Raw genomic sequence first — 13319 nt, 5'->3', positions numbered from 1 at the left:
CCATCTGTCATCATATGACATTATTATAATATTATTCCCTGTATTCCTTATGCTATACTTTTTTAATCCTATGACTTATTTACTTTGTAACTGGAAGTTTGTGCCTCTTAATTCCCTTTTATTGCTTTACCCTCCTTCCTTCTGGCAACCCCAGGTTGTTCTCTGTATTTATGTCTATCTGTTTCTGGGTTTTATTGTTGTTGTTGTTTGTTTGTTTTGTTTTATGGATTTCACATATAAGTGAAATTATATAGTCTTTATCTATGTCAACTTATTTCACTTGGCATAATACCCTATTGTTAAAATGTCCAAACCATGCAAAGCGATCTTTAGATTGAGTGAATTCTCTGTCAAGGAAGGTCTTACTACAAAAAAATGAACACATTGACTAAAATCCCAGACTTTTACAGACATGACTGGGCTCAGATACCCTTATGTCTAAATCCCTGCTCTGCATCCTTTATGGCTTGGTGACCTTGGCAAGTTCCTTGTTGTCTCTCATCCTCAATTTTCCCATCCATAAATTTAGGGTAATAATACATTCCTTATGGATTTTCTGTGAGAAGTACATGAACTAACTTATATGAAATCCTAAATAGGATCTCAGTAGGTGAGATATTATTATTACTAATAACCACTGTCATATTTTCTTGCATACTGATATAATTTGAAATATTTAACTTGTTCATGGAAATGAGTCTGCCTCAAGGAGTCTAATTTCCAGCCACGATTTTTAAAAAATTTATGTGAACTTTTGAGTTTCTTGTAATATTATATCTAGGACTCCAAATTTTGTTCTCAGATGAACCAAAGACTAAAATATCCTTTGTTAATGGTGGAAAATAAACAGCTTCTTAGGAAATAAGACTTCGTCATGCAAGAGTATATAGATTTATGTCCAGTTCTTTGATTAAAAAAAGAGAAAAAGCTTTTCCGGCGTTTTCTCAAAAGACTATAGAATAACAATTATGACTCTCCACTTTTTATTTTTATTGCTGGATTGAAAAAGATGACTCTGTACAATGCCTACACCAGGAGGATATTATTCTACAAATAAGGGCCCAGCGTGACATTTATGAGAAAGCCAGGGTCCTTCTGTGCAAAACTGATTGGTGCTCAGCCAATGGGCTCCAAGGCATTGCAAATAAAGGTACCTTTTCCACTGGGCCTGATCAGAAGCAGGGCAGAGTGTTGCCTCTGCCTATGAAACTTCAGGAAATGCTCCAACTCCTGTCCTAGCAGACTACATCTGTGGTCAACAAAGAGAAACTGGGCTTTGAAGATGAAGCACTTTGTTCCTCAGTTCCCTTCCATCTTGGCTATCTATTGCTTCTGCATGGTACAGATTACCTCTTCAGGTAAGGGGACCCCTTCATCAGACTCCCATCTAGCCTGAGCTCTCAGGAAGACTGAGACAGACCTTGATCCTTCAGTGCAGTTCTGGAGGGAGTCAAATGTAATCCCCTCACCTACCCCCATTTCCACCCTTTTGAAATGGCTTCTCATTTGTCTCTAATCTTTTAAGAAAGGGTGGACAGAATTAGATGCTGCAGCCTTTTACCAAAAGAGACAACTTTCCTTTGTGGAACTCTCTTTAAACAATTCTTGACTCAGGGCTGTCCCAAAGATATGCCACTGAAACTGTAAGGGATATGATTTGGGACCCCAATGTCTTAGCCATCTATACTCTGGGAATTCTGACGAGAGGAGAACAGAGACAGTGAAACTGTGTTTACAGACCCAAAGACTGAGGATTGAGGGACAGTTGGAAAGGGGTGGGGAGGAAGCAGAACCAGGGAAAAACAGAATATTTTCATAGCCTTCCTGTGGGCTCCCAGGAGGCAGGATCCCCGACAGACCTTCAGAGACCCTGAATCTTCCTGGGTGCTGGGTGCTGTCCGAGGTGCTGAATGGACAGGGGTGTTGCTTCATCAACTTCTGAGAATCAGTATGATTGCAGGGAATGAGGGACGGGTGGAGTGTGGGATCAGTTGTCAGAATGTGCTACCCATTTCAAGGTAATTTGCCAAATGATGCAGGGAAGCATGTAATGGTAGATCCAACTGGAAGAAGGAACTATTTCAAAATTTCAGATTTTGCCATTAGAAATTTGATCTAGGGGTGTAGAAAATCTTTGAAAATACATTCAAACAGAAAATACATTTTTGAACAGTATATTTGTTTTGCTGTGTTCTGTAGTGTAATCAAAAATCCTAGGCATTGTAAAGAACCTTCGAAGTCATTTAACCTTTCATGGAGAGCAGGGATCTATGATTTCCCTATTTGTGATACCCAATTCACTACCAAACTAAGAGAACAAGTAGCTGCCTCTTCTGGGGTCCAGTAGAATCTGTTTGTGTTACACTTTTGGGAATTTGTTATTACTTTTTATCTGTCTATATATTTATATCCACCTCCTTTTTCCTACTTGATTTTATGTTTCCCAAGAGTAGGTCCCTATGGTCTTTATCATTGAACTGTTAACACAGAACCTCTTAATAAATCCTTATAAGATTCGTTCAAATTACTTTGTATTTTTGAATGGCTCCAATCATCAAAATTTTCTTTACACTAAACTAAAATCTGATCACGTGTAACCTCTAACCATTAGCCCAATTTCTATCCTTTGGGAATACAGAAGAGTAGTAATATCTTGTATTTATGACAGTTCTCAAAATAACTGAAGGCAGTTAGCATACATGTCCTAATTTTCCTCTTTGCCAAAGAGGACTATTCTTAGTACCTCTAACTCAACTACATATTCTATCATTTCAAGTATGATTATCACCTTTCAAAGCTTGGACTCTATTATTTCTGTATAGCACAAGATTGCCTCAGCTTTTTCTTGGCTCCTAGAGAGATTACAGGAAGTAAAATATCAGTATTTTAGATCTATACTACTCTTGAGCCAGATATTCCCTGTCCTACATTTTAAAAATCTAAGTTCAGGGTTTTGCATCTATCCCATTTAATTTCATCTATCCAAATGATTCCTTCAGTTGCTGTCTTAGCTATTTTCCCGTGTTGTATCATGCACCAATGAGATGAAGACTTCATTTAAGTCAGCTAAAGATTGACTGGCATAGGGTGCCACTGCTTGCTGGTAACAACCTTACCAGAACCTACCCTTGAAGAGTCTGATGAGGCAAAGAGATGAGTATCTGTATTTCTTAAAAGTTCCAAGAGTGATTTTGATGCACGTACTTTCTTTTTCTCTTTTTTTTAGATTTTATTTATTTATTTGACAGAGAGAGATCACAAGTAGGCAGGGGAGGGGGCAGCAGGCTCCCCGCTGAGCAGAGAGCCTGATGTGGGGCTCAATCCCAGGACCCTGAGATCATGACCTGAGCCGAAGGCAGAGGCCCAACCCACTGAGCCACCCAGGTGCCCACATACTTTCTTGACACCATTTCCTGATAGTCTATCTTCATAAATTGCATCAAAATACAAATTATATTGTACCCAGGTATCTTTTCCCTTTTTCTGGAGTTACTAACTTTTATACTGCTAACTCCTGATGAATAAAAAAAAACACTGTTTTTTATAAATTTTGGTACAAATCTCAAATTACTGTTGGTAGGTAAAAGTGTGTTTTCTTTGTAAATCCTTTTAAAAATACTGTATTTTTAGAATCTCTATAGGTTTTTCATGATAAAGATTTAAAAATTAATGCTAGGACTTCCCCCCCCCATTAATACTTTTATGATTTCTCACAATAGGATTTCCTCGACCTCTAGCTGATCCCCCAGATGGCATGGATATCATGCAGCTTGAGGTACACTGCTGTTTGGTAATGTGAGATTTTTTATTTAGTCTTGGCCTTGAGAATATCTTGTGGATAATGTTCATTTGAAATGATTTTAGGATCAGATTCTTGGATGCGGCAGGAACTCATGTTGCCATTTTCATGGCCTCATTTAAGGCATCTTGAGGGTTGTGTTGAAATTCACTGCCATTGTATGAGAAGATAATGCAAAGTTCATAAATGGGACATTTTAGAATTTTATGTGTGTTTTAATAGATTGCTATTGACTAAGGAATTTATACTGACCTTTGATTCATTCTTCGTATTTTTCTTTAGCGGCTGGCGTATTGGGCAGCTCTTTCTATGCAACCTAAAGTAAAAGAAAAATAATATATATGTAATAATTCTTTTCTTTTTATCTTTATTTTTAAAAAAGATTTATTTATTTATTTGAGAAAGAGAGAGAGTCAGCACCCCTGTTAATAGGGGGTGCTGAATAAAATGGGGAAAAAAAAATAGGGGGTGCTGAGATCATGACCTGAGCCAAAATTAAGAGTCAGGCACTTAACTGACTGAGCAACCCAGGTGCCCCCATGTAATAATTCTTTTAGTTATAAGTGCACATGTTTATACTATAATTGATATCTGTAATAAAAGCACACTTTTTTGCTGCCTACAGGAGAAGTCTGTGTGTGTGTCTAAGTAAGTGGGTAAGAATGCAGTTTTAGTAAATAACAAGTGAATCTCTCAAATACAAAATACTATAAACTACAGGTAGTTCGTGTATATTCTTACAATTATCATTATAATGTATACATGTGTAATTACATTAATTATGTATGTTATGACATACTGTGACATACGTTACAGATTGATACACTGTAATATAACAGTTCTTCAAAAACAGTAGGTCTCATGTAAAGGACCTAACAGTGATAGTAACCACAACAGAAATATTTCCATGGATACAAAGTTGATACAAAAATCAACAAAAATGTTGATTCAATCAAAAGGGCAAGAGGGTGGTGTTAGGGTGGAGTCCATGATTCTGAAGCATAAACCGAATGTTTTCATGTTTTCACCTTGAGCTATATCTTTTCTTTCTCCTTCTCCTCTCCCAAGCCACAGCATACTGCATCCTGGCCACATTGAACTTTTCATTATTCCCTAAATGCACCAAGCCCTTATAACTGTGCACAGGCTTTTCCTTAGCCAAAAATACCTTTGTAGGCTGCATTAGGAGCTCAGACTGGAAAACCAAAGTACTTGAGTTCAAAACCTCTATCTCCTTAGCTTTGGCAAGTTTCTTAATCTCTCCGTGTCTTTGTTTCCCCATTTGTCATATGGGAATAATTGTTATACTAGCCTCATAATGTCATTGTGGAGTTTGAGTGCTTGAATCTCTGTGGAGTGTTTTTAACAGTGTCTAAAACACAGTAAATGACAGCACTCAAGTACCAGCTGCTACCATTGTCCCTGATGCAACTAGTGGCCATTCCTCTAGACTCGAACATTACTTTCTCTCTCTTTTTAAATTTTTTGAAAGATTTTATTTATTTATTTATTTGAGGGAGACTGAGAGAGCACAAGCAGGGGAGCAGCAGAGGGAAAGGAAGAAGCAGGCAGCCCGCTGAGCCAGGAGCCTGATGCAGGGCTCGATCCCATGAGCCTGGCTGGGATCATGACCTGAGCTTAATGGACTGAGTCACCCAGGTGCCCCTACTTTCTCTCTTCAACCTCATAAGTATATCATGCCTATTTCTCCTGATTTTCAGTTTATCCTTATGCACGTGTCTGAAGAGAGTTGTCATCTCTTATCTTTAAAACTAATCTTTACAGCCTTGCTACCCAGAGCAAAAATTTGGGGCAAAGATTCAAAGTTTTCCATCTCCTTGCTACTGCCTCTTCACATCACACAGGATAGGCTTCCCTGTCCCTCACATGAAGACTGGGAGGGTGTCCCCTGCAAAGCAGAAGAAGTGGAAATGTAGCTGTCACATGTGGGTTTCCCCAAGTGCAAGGGCTCACCTGGAATGAATTTCTGTCCACTTTCTCCATTTTCCCAATGATAAAGTCCTCTTTATCATTTTCAGTTATAGAAGAGCAAAAGGTTGTTCAGTGAACAAAACTATCAGTATTTTACATCAATTAACAGAGACATGTGGCTCTTCCTGGTCTTGCCCCTGCATTAAAATAGGGCATTTGTCCTGTAACTTCCTCTCCTGGAACTCTGGTTCCCTCATCTATCCCACATTCCAGATGAGCTACCTGGGCTCTAAGTCCACTTCTGGTCTTCAGAAAAGCCAGGTCTGTGCCTCCAGGGCAATTTTATCTTTAAGCAATTCAGAAAGCAGAGTTACATTCTACAAATAATGGCACCTGCAAAAAGTCTTCCTGTTTTGTGTTTCTGGTGAGATCAGAACTTTAGATAGCAAAGGGGGCAATAGATTCTTGTCAATGCAGTTCTACTCTTCATCTGTTCAAAGATAAATACTTACTGAGAGCATGCCAGTGTGTTAAGTGTTAAAGGTTCAGTGCTGAACAAAACAGACAAAACTACCTGCTCTCATGAAACTTAAGTTCTGTTGGGGAAGTAAATAATAAATTAGATAGGTAAGTACATTTTGAAATAGATTTTTTTTTTCTGTAAAAAGAAAAAAACTGAAGCAAGGAAGGTGCATATGAAATGTGGAATTTGAGCACTTGAAAAATCATCTTCATATTCCTTGTTATTTTTTGGCTTGAAACATAACAGTATAAAGCTGGCGAATATGGTACATAAAATTAATTGTTTGCCCAATACATGTTCAGAAAACACACATACACTCACATACACATGAAAGGGCAGGTGTGTGCGTGTGTGTGTGTGTGTGTGTGTGTGTGTAGTATACATAAGCATGGGCTGCTTCCCATGTAGAAACTTCACATTTTATAGGATGATGTAATTGTATCAACAGCCACAAATTAAAAGTTATTAACAATTTAATTTCTGTCTTGATTGATGTGTGAGCTGATTCAAAAATGTTTCAATGTGATTGAGATCTGAATGATCATTATTAGCCAGATCAGCATATTTAAAATATCTTTCACAGTAATCATCTCAAGTGATTTTACAAAATGCGGACATGGAAACCTGATTTATTGTTTTGTAAGATGTCTTCTTCACAATAGGATCCTGGAGTAGAATATGCTGCAAATACAACCATTCCCACCTGTCATCTGTGCAGACAAGGAAGAGATGGTGCTCTAACAAGGATTTAGAAAGGAAGAGTTGGGCTTTCTGCAAAAAGAGTGGAGGTTCATGTAGAAAGTTTTTTTTTGCAAGGGGAGACTTTGGTTGATTTGAGCCAACCCTAAAAACAAAACAAAACAAAACAAAACAAAAACAAAAACCTGAATTCTAGAGTACACCCAGGAAAAAATTAAAAATTGCTATCATTAATTTTATTCCCAGTCTTTGATGGTTATCTGGGAATTGCTTATGGGATTGCTTCTGTGCACTACAGAGCATGTTTTTCTCCCCAAGATTAGAAATGTAATATGAGATTCAGTCTGAAAATAATGATGTATTGTTGGCAACTTGCTTTTTTGTAAGACCCAGCATCTACTATAGTCTTATTAAGTTTGGATTTCATTTTAGACTGACAATTTATTTCATAATATTCAGTTAAATTCAATAAGGTCCATGGTGTAACTTAAAATGAAAACCTCATCAGTTGCCTGCCTCAGTAAAATTCCATGTAACTTACCCTCACAATTCTCTTTCTAGGATGATCAAGACATATACAAAAGGGTGAGTACCACCCAGTCCTCTGGTAATGCAGGCATGTGAATTTATGTTGGTAACAAGTAACATTGTGCTAAACTCTTTTTTTTTTTACTCAGTTTTTATTTCACTACTCCAGAACTCAGAAGCCAATACATCCAGTTAAAAGTGGGGTCAGTATTTTACTATACTCATCCTTCTGTAAATGTGACTCTCATCTGCTTGTCTTTTATCCTGTTCTAATTAATATGTGCGAATAAGTAGAAAAGCTGGGGGCTTGCAGACACTGTCTGTGTAATAGCTTTCTAAGAGCTTTTTCCTGGGGCTTCAGGGATTCTCTCTCTCCCAGTCTGGGCTGGAGGTGGTGGGAGGCTGACAGATCTGAAAAGTTAGAGAATATACTCCAGAAAAGGAAAAATAAGTGAGGAGTAACTTTTTATTATGCACTTTAACAGATGTTTGAAAAAGACCTGATAAATACTGAGCTCAATTTACATTTATCATATTACCTTATTTTTATTTTAAAAAGTGCTTTGTGACGTGTAAAGTACCTATCCCAGATAGTGATCCACACAAGGGCACCTTCTGTAGCCATCACTGTGTATATGTGCTATGGGAAAAACGTCGCCTTGTTATTAGAAACTTGAGTTACTCTCAGAAGCAGGTTGTGTAAGTGAATTTCTGCGGGGTATGATTTGAGGAATATTAGGAAGGTCACAAAATACATTTTTTAATTCAGGGGCTCTGTTACAGTAACTGAAATTCTACCATTCGAAAGTCACTTATTTATATAATCAAGACTTTCCAAGTCTTCAAGAACACCTTTAAAAAAATACTAGTAAAGTGTTGTTGTTTTTTTTTTTTTTTTTTTTTTCCCCCTAAGAGGCATAGTCTCATCTGTAGTTTAGGTTTAGGAATGAGGATTCCAAGTGAGGATGAGGATAGTATCAGGAAGGGCCAAGGGCACTATAAAGGGAGAAAAGACAATGGAAGGAAAAAGATAAGCTCTGTGACACAAATGAACCTTTACTCTGAGCCAAAATACTCAGGGAGGAGTCACATAAACTGGGTATAAGACACAGGTATGTGTGTCTGAATGTGTGCGACAGTCACAGACAAGAAGGACAGGAAAAGCAAACACCTTGGGGAAAGCACATTCGGAGTGCTGTCCTTCCACTTCCTCCCCTGGACTAGGAGAGAGGCCTGGAGCGAAAAAGGACAGTGCACTCCACCCTAGAAGGACAGAATACTTGGGGAGAAGGCAAAGAAAAGTCTGATTCACTCTAAGGGAATATTTGTAAGTGATGTGTTGGAATTGTAACCTGCTATAAAGGCAAGCAGTTCTTTAGTGAAAACCTAGAAGTTTCAAGTTTAGGCATGGACATGGCTTTTATTCTGGACATCAAAGCCGTCTAAGGGAGGGCATGGAGAGGGCAGCATAGCCTGGGCTGTGTCCTGGCAGGCGTCCGACCCCCCACACCTCCCCTCTGTTACAGTTTCCTCCTGTGCACCCGCTAATGCGCATGGCTGCGCAGCTCGCCAACCGGAAGGTGAAAAGATTTCCACAACAACGCGTAGGTGCTTTCTCTTGGGCCCTCTTTTTATGCCACGGCAAGTTCACTTTACCGTGGTAAATGCGTGTGGTCGCTGGGCGCTGGGGGGAGGGGGGGAACAGGGATTGGGACGGGGGTGGTGGTGGGACGGGGGTGGTGGTGGGACGGGGGTGGGGGGGTCTCATTTTCATTCTGTCTTTGAATCTCAGCCTCCACCTTGGGAAGGAGAGCTGGCCCAGCCTTGGGCCACAGTTCCCTACCTTGAATCCCACAGAGTGGCTGCAGGGCCTGGGAAGGCCCCTAGGATAAAGACATCCTCTTCTCTTCCGCTCTCATCTTCCATTCATTTCCTTTTCGTTTCCATGCTGTTTCTTCACTTTCCCCAACCATTTCTCTTTCTCTTGACATGGACATTGCCTTGGTGATCCCCCAGGCTCTCTTTTGTTCCTCCACCTGCCTTTTTGTCCTATCTCAGAACTTTGTTTCTTTTAAATATAGTTCTTTGTTTGTTTGTTTGTTTTGTTTTGGGGTTTTAGAAATTACCAGCTTCAGTAATAAGTATAGTTGTTCGAAATGCCCATTGAAGTTTGATTACATTGTAGCCAAAAAAGGAAGGAAGGAAGGAAGAAAAGAGTATTTCTTAGAGAAAAGAGCATTTCTTCCAAATGCTGAAACTCGTTCCAGTTTGCCCAGAACATTCCTGATTTTAGCTCTGAAAACCCCCAGACCCCCCAGGAAACTGCTCAGTTCCTGGAAAATAGGTTGATCATTTTAAGCACCTGCAGCAGTGTGTCTTGTCTGATCCAGCTGCTGCCTGCCGCCTTCCAGATTGAGCCTGGTCCTTTAGGAAGCTGCCAGGACATACCCTTGGACTGGGACGTCAATCTCAAGTTGACACTGTTGGGAAGAGCAAGCCAATGTGTTCATTGTCCTGGACACAAATGGTACCTCAATCAAGAGAACATTCCTGTCTTCCAGAACAGGCAATTATAATTGGCTCCATGGTTAGCCCTTCCCTAACTTCTTTTTTGCATCCAATTTCTGGTACCAGGAGGCACAGGGTCACAGCCAACTGACGGTAAGCCTGGGGGATGCAGCTCCTGTTACATTAACCTGTGCCTCATTCACTCACAGGATTCGGGGACTGCTGCAGTGGATTTCACCAAGAAGGTATGGAAGACCTGTGGAGAACCCAGCTCCAACTCTTGCAGATCTGCAAGAGAAGTGCTTGGAGCTGGGCAATCTTGTCACCCCTTTATATCCCTTCTGGAAAGAACTGGACATGGTATGCCCCCTGAAAATCTTCTCTGAGGCTGAGCGTTTACTTGCAGGTTTTCCTGAGCTTGTCCTGAGGCAGTGAGGACTCACTGGGCAATGCTTCTGGCTGTTCATATTTCATCTCCAGCCTTGCAGATGAGTCACCTGGACCCATCTGTTCCTGAGGATTTGCTTTATGTGACTCAGGGGCCCACATGGCCGTTGTGCAAACTTGGGGAGAGGTACTATAAGTGCATAAGCCCCATCTACCAGCGATTGACTCTCCAAGTTGACCATGAGTCATCCATACCTCAGGATGTTTTTAAAATTCAGGTGGCTGGGCCCCAACTCCAGGTAGTCAGTAGGGACCTGAGAATTTACATTTTTAACCAAGTCTCAGGTGCCACTGATGCTTTTGGTTGGGGACCACAGTTTGAAACCTGCGGTCATGACATCTTCAGAAGACCTTGAGCACAAAGTGGTTGTATAATGGTTTGTGTTTTTATGTTGCAGGATCACACTGCCACCTGGGGACAACCATTTTTCCTTTTCAGGGTATAGTATTCCTTTTTCTCTGTTTTTAAACCCCAATTCCCTTCTGGCATGCAATTACGGATTCCTCCGGAATGAGCACAGCCCAGCACCCCATGGCAAGCTGGTGAATGATTATGGGGACTTTTTCATCCTTTCCTTAGGGATGACTTCCAAAGTCTCCTCCCAGAAACTTGATGTTTATAAAAGAAAGGGTTCAGAAGGACATAGGCTGTGTGACTAGAGCTCTGTGAGCATGAGTGGGTGACAGGAATGCTGCTGATGGACAGACATGGGGGCCAACCAGAATTGGTGTCTGTGTCCCTGAGCGTGAAGATCCAAGATACCCTCAATAGTATAGGCGCCACCCTCTCCTCCTCCCTTGGGGTCCTCGAGCAAAGGTCAAAGAATCAGAAACTGTCTTAGTTTGTGATCTGCCACTCACTAGCTATGCTTTATCCTCTAAGATCCTCAAGGGTTTGCATCCAAAAAATCAGACTATGAATCAGACGGACTCCTGCCTCTCAAACTGTATTCTGCAGGTCACTGGTGCTAAGAGGTTACTCTGCAAAGGTCAGACAAGTTTGGGAAAGAGTGCACCCGGCACTCTTGAAGATTCACAGCACACACCAGCACGTGTGAGAAAGCTGTGAGAAACATAGTTCCCTCCGTGTCTGATCATGGAGTTCTTCCACCTCCCTGCCTCCTGTGTGACCTGTTAGTGGTTGTTCTCTAGAAAGTACTTTGAGAAACAGTGGGTCTCCACGATGTCGTCAGGGTGAGAAGTCCTGTAATAAACGGTTTGAAGACCATAGTGCCACATAAACAGAGGCTGGGGGGTGGAGGGGCGGGGGAGGGGGCAGTGTCAGGGCTGGAGGAGCAGCAAGGCTCCTGGGTTTCTGCCACAGGGGACCTGCATACTAGCCCTGGGTGAGGGCTTCCCAGGTGAACTCCCACGGAGGCTCTGACATCCCAGCTGGGAGAACGAGATCTTAGGGCCCAGCTGAGGAAGGATCTGAGACCCAGAAGCAGGTTCCATGTAGTTTTGTCTCAGTATCTGTAAGTTGCTTCTTTTTCTTTTTCCCCCAGCCAAGGAACGGAAGAAACACTGAAGATAACACCCAGTAGGAGTCTGAGGTCAGCGCCATTGCAGCTGTTCTCCTCCAAGCAAACGTATCTGACTGAGGGGGAGTGAGAGGCAGCCAGAGGGGTGGCAGTTCAAAAGGAGGAGGACCACGTGGAATGTGGGGTGGCCCTCCATCCCCACCCTTCCCTGCTCCACACCACAGAGACCCCCACCGCAGTCTGGTAGAGGCTGTCCTGAGCACACATTGCAGCCTTTGCCCACTTGCTGGCTCTTTGCAGGGGTTTCCAGCAGGAGCTATGAGGGAGTGAGAGCCCCATGTGGCCCAGGTGATCCTCAGGATGTCTCACCTGACCCTTCTGATAAGGGAAAAGCCACCCCCTCCTGGGCATGCTTGGCAGGGGAGGAGCAATACCTTAGAGTGGGAACATCTCTGAGGCAAGGCTACTCCCTCCATTCAAAAGTGTTCTGAGACCCCGAGTTTAAATCTGCGGAGATTCTTGGTCTTCAGGCCTACGGAGGTGAAGTCCGTGTACGAGGGCAGCTCTGGGCCTCCTCTGCCTCTCATGATGGTGTGGTCCCAGGGACAAGAGGTGGCTGTCCTTCGGAGGTGTCACGGCCTCCCGCCTGGAGCCTGATCCTAACCAGCCAGGGCCTGTGCAGGCCAGGGTACCTGAGAAAGCTGTCCAGATGCTGGGAGACAGAGCTCCCAGCTGAAAGCAGGGGAAGAGGTTCCCTGAGGCCATAGCACTCACCCTAAACGGCCCAGTTAGATACTGCAAAAATAAATAAGTACTGATTTGGGGCATTTGTGACTTGTCAGAATGAGGCATAATTTTAAAATATGTTGTACAATAACATGCCCACGGGCCTCTTCTTGATTCTGATAATGATTTGATCCAAGCACTGTATTTTTCTCTTCTTTTTCAGAATTCAATGGCAAAGAGAAACTGGATCAGATAAAGAATTGGGCAATTATTTTGAACACATGTCAACTTTCTGTGAGAGATAAAAGATAATTCTCTTGCTCTATGTTCACTAGAATATTCAGTTGTATAAAAAATAAAGTTGCATGGACACAATATTTTCATTTCTTATTGGGAAGTCTTGTGGGAGGGAGAATATATATTTAATATATATATATTGATTAAATGTGCTGTGTTTGGCATTGTTTTACAATGCCCCAGATATCTTGTCGTTATTGAGAATTGAGAGCCCAGGCTAGGGAGAGACTGGCTGGCTTCATGTTCTGATTCTTTCACCTTTTATCTGGGGGACTGTGGGCTGGTCCCTTCCCATCCCTGTGCCTCATTCTCCTCCATGGTGAAATAGAGTTGATAATAATAGAACTTTCACATAATTGTTGTGATGATGGAGGAGACC

General features: G+C 41.7%; 1 protein-coding gene across 3 annotated transcripts in view; it reads left to right on the top strand.

Annotated features, from left to right (window-relative positions):
• The window catches only part of NMS (neuromedin S), a 45869-nt gene extending 32867 nt beyond the window's left edge, over positions 1-13002 (top strand). For 2 of the 3 annotated variants that reach the window (XM_045981349.1, XM_045981350.1), the window contains 7 exons: positions 7515-7538; positions 7631-7684; positions 9008-9085; positions 10199-10234; positions 10835-10876; positions 11942-11989; positions 12867-13002. In XM_045981349.1, the coding sequence (XP_045837305.1) occupies positions 7515-7538; positions 7631-7684; positions 9008-9085; positions 10199-10234; positions 10835-10876; positions 11942-11980 (273 nt within the window). In that variant the 3' untranslated portion in view covers positions 11981-11989; positions 12867-13002. Of the gene's footprint in view, positions 1-1127; positions 1359-3719; positions 3776-4081; positions 4121-7514; positions 7539-7630; positions 7685-9007; positions 9086-10198; positions 10235-10834; positions 10877-11941; positions 11990-12866 lie in introns of those variants that run through there. The other variant, XM_045981348.1, reaches the window with a different exon arrangement.
• The last annotated feature ends 317 nt before the right edge of the window (positions 13003-13319 follow it).

This window comes from Meles meles, chromosome 16 (genome assembly GCF_922984935.1).
Source record: "Meles meles chromosome 16, mMelMel3.1 paternal haplotype, whole genome shotgun sequence".
Taxonomy (NCBI): Eukaryota; Metazoa; Chordata; class Mammalia; order Carnivora; family Mustelidae; genus Meles; species Meles meles.
This window is presented reverse-complemented; position numbering and strand designations above follow the sequence as displayed.